This window comes from Triticum urartu, chromosome 1 (genome assembly GCF_003073215.2).
Source record: "Triticum urartu cultivar G1812 chromosome 1, Tu2.1, whole genome shotgun sequence".
Lineage (NCBI taxonomy): Eukaryota > Viridiplantae > Streptophyta > Magnoliopsida > Poales > Poaceae > Triticum > Triticum urartu.
Window position 1 is genome coordinate 368,462,729 of NC_053022.1, and position 3,133 is coordinate 368,465,861.

The window sequence follows — 3,133 nt, forward strand, 5'->3', positions numbered from 1 at the left end:
CAATGGCTCCGTCGCCTACTTGCACCACGTCGCTGTCGCGCACTGCTGTGCCGCCCCGTCTGGCTTTCTCCTCCCACGGCGACGCGCCACCGTCCCCAAAGTCGCCTCCTCATACTACAAGGCTGCAAGCACATAGCTGTTGCCGCCCGCCCTCTCAGCCGCGCGAGACATCGAGCTCCACGTACGTACGGGGCGATCGAGGAGGATCAGCTGGCTAGCTCGGGTGGAGACGACCGGTGGATGGAGGCTGCGGCGGCGGCGGAGGAGAAGGTGTTCGTCGCGGTGCCGGCGGAGCCCAGGGCGGGGCAGTCGACCCTGGCGTGGGCTCTCCGCCATCTCTACGGCGGCGCCGGCACCACGATCGTCGTCACGCACGTGCACGTCCCGCCGCAGATGATCCCCATCAGTACGTGCGTCGTGCGTTCCTTCATCTCCGAGTACATCGTTGAGCTCTGCTCTCCTAGCTACTGCGGGTCTCATCACATGTTTGTTTTGATCCTCTCCTAAAATCTCAGTGGGGGTCAAGTTCCACGCCGATAAGCTGAGCCCCGAGCCGGTGCGCGCGTTCAGAAGGGCGGAGCGCGAGAGGGCCCACGAGATGCTGGACGACTACATCCACCAGTGCTCACAAATCAAGGTGCCATTTGCTTAATCTCTTCATCCTTTCGAGAGAGAAAAAAGCTCCCCTTCTTCTGTACTATAATGTGCACAATGTCTGCAAATTCCAGGTGAAATGCGAGAAGCTGGTGATCGAGCAGGAAGACGCCGCATCCGGTCTCGTCGAGCTCATTCGGCTCCGTCGGATCACCAAGCTCGTGATCGCGGCCGCCGAAGACAAGCACTACTCGAAGTATGATGTCTGTCAGGGCAGAACTCTGTTTCTTGCACATACAGACATGCTCTGTGTTTTCTTTCCTTTCCTTTTCCGTTTGGGGTAGGAACAGGGAGTTCTGAAACATGTAAACTTCCACGTTTATAATTTTTCATTTCCGGTTTCAGAAAGCTCGACAAGCCTGTGTCCAAGACAGCGACAGAAATAATGGAGAGAGCTGATCCATCATGCAAGATTTGGTTCGTCTGCAAGGAGCAGTTAGTCTGCACCAGGTAAGCTTTTTTAATCTGATTTGTTACTAGTAGCTTTCCGATTTCTCGTGGCTAATGCATTATGGATGGCAGAGTTCCAAATATCACAGACTCTCTTACGAATTTTATATCAGTAAATTGACTCAGTTATGCATTGCAGGACCAAGGAAGTACAAATTGCACCATTAACTGTTGCTGCACCTTTGCTCCCTAGTCCTGGCCATGAAGCTCAGCATTTGCAATCTCCCCAGGAAGAGGTGCATCAGATCATGCAATCTCATCTTCTAATTTCCAGCACCTTTTTTTTCTTTAAAAAATGACAGGATTCATCATCGTGCTTCTTAATTCATTGTTTTTTTAACGTTTGTAGGGTGACACCGAGATGGAACCGAGTTTCGACGATGAGCTCGAAGAGGCACGCAAAGCCGTCGGGGAGCTGATGAGAAGGGCTCTGAAAGAATCCTGCAGGCGCCAAAAGGCAGAAGAAGAAATGGCCACATCTCTCCAGAAAGTAACTCCTTGATCAGAATTTGTATCAGAACCAAAAAGAGCTTCAGTGCAAAATTCAACTTGCATTGTATTTTCTTCAGAGTTTGATCGGAGCTTTGAACCTTGCAGGCGCAAGAACACGAGCAGCTGTACCTTGAAGAGGTGAAGAAGAGGGAGGAGCTCGAAGCAGCCCTGGCGAGAGCAGACAGAGAAATCGCGCGGCTACGACAGGCAATCCAGCAAAAACACGACCGGGGAGGCAGTCACGGCGAGATCGATTCTTGAACAGCACATCGTCGTCACAGGCGACGACGCGACAAAACCCAGCTTCGGCGCCGCAGCCGCCGCCGGGCAATTTCAGAGCAGCGGCGGGGTAAGCCGACGGAGCCTTTTCCGTGGTGAAGGGTGATGGCAATGCCGCAGTGGTGGAAGAGAGCTGGACACTGCTCAGCAGGAGGACTGGGAAGGTGCCCGATGAGGACGGGGCGCCGATGCGGTCAGCCGCTGGCTCGCGCGCTCTGGGTTTTGCGCCGCGGCAGTGCTCTGTTTCCTTGTGACTCGAATGCAGCGAAGGCGGTACCGTGCTCATTTTGGTACCTACGCAAGTACAGCATATACTCACCAGGCTAAACGCTGAGAGGGCAGGGATTAGGTGCAATTTTACTGTTTAGCGTGCGAGGACAGAAATTAGGTGCAGTTTCAATGTCCTCAAATGTTGTTGTTTCTGTTGAAACCAAAATTTTAAGATACATTCCTACGATTGATTAGTACAGTATAACATAAAAAAATTCATCTATTCCCTTATTACCTTCAAGATTTAAGCATATTATAATCCCCTTCCTTGTTTCTAGAAGCAAGAAGTCATAGTATCCATATACTCCCTCCTTTCCGGTTTATAGGGCTTATCTCAAAATTTTAGTTTTTTCATTTTATAAGGCTCAATTTGGTTGTTCTCCATCACATGTTCAGACTTCAAGGTGCATTAAATCATTGCATGCAAGTATTAAGAGAAAACTGACCAATACATGCACTTTATGCATGCATGCATGCATTGCAATTAATGCATTCATAAACATAATTTTTTGAGGAAAACAAGAGCATTAATTGGATGCTTTTGCAAACTACAAAAAATATTTCACCACTCATCATCTACCTTGATTGGTGAGATTTTTGAATTGAGCCTTAGGCTAGTCATAGTGGGAGTAACTTAGATAGTAACATAGCGCACTTCAAGAAATTTTTGCTTATGTGGCAAGTATTTAATGTGAGGTGGTAACATAATACTTCCTCCGTCATGGTTTAGAAGGCACGCTTGGAAATTCTCTAGGACCTAGGTGGTTATCTATTGGTTGTGAGATGGGATTAAAAATAGCATTCACACTACGCATGCATATAGAAATAGTATACGGAGTACTAATTAGCTACTAGAAATAAATGCAATGCGCCCTAAACCTTGTCTATTATGAAAACGCACGCAAATTTAATTATGCCTTCTAAACCGTGACGGAGGGAGTATGTTACTGTAATATAGCGCTTCCCAAGACAAGATGAGTCTACAAGC

The 3,133-nt window shown here is 48.5% G+C and overlaps 1 protein-coding gene across 1 annotated transcript; it reads left to right on the forward strand.

The window, feature by feature from the left end:
* Positions 1-2,385, forward strand: LOC125533832 (U-box domain-containing protein 33-like). Its single transcript, XM_048697173.1, has 7 exons — positions 1-406; positions 516-637; positions 729-850; positions 1,000-1,104; positions 1,244-1,340; positions 1,454-1,594; positions 1,702-2,385. The coding sequence occupies exons 1-7, from the start codon at positions 241-243 to the stop codon at positions 1,855-1,857; spliced, it is 909 nt and encodes a 302-aa protein (XP_048553130.1). The 5' UTR covers positions 1-240; the 3' UTR covers positions 1,858-2,385.
* Positions 2,386-3,133: the final 748 nt, after the last annotated feature.

Coding starts and splice junctions, on each gene's coding strand:
- LOC125533832 (XM_048697173.1), top strand. CDS start 241: ATGGAGGCTGCGGCGGCGGCGGAGGAGAAGGTGTTCGTCGCGGTGCCG. Junction 407..515: donor GCCGCAGATGATCCCCATCA/GTACGTGCGTCG, acceptor CTAAAATCTCAG/TGGGGGTCAAGTTCCACGCC. Junction 851..999: donor GAAGACAAGCACTACTCGAA/GTATGATGTCTG, acceptor TTCCGGTTTCAG/AAAGCTCGACAAGCCTGTGT.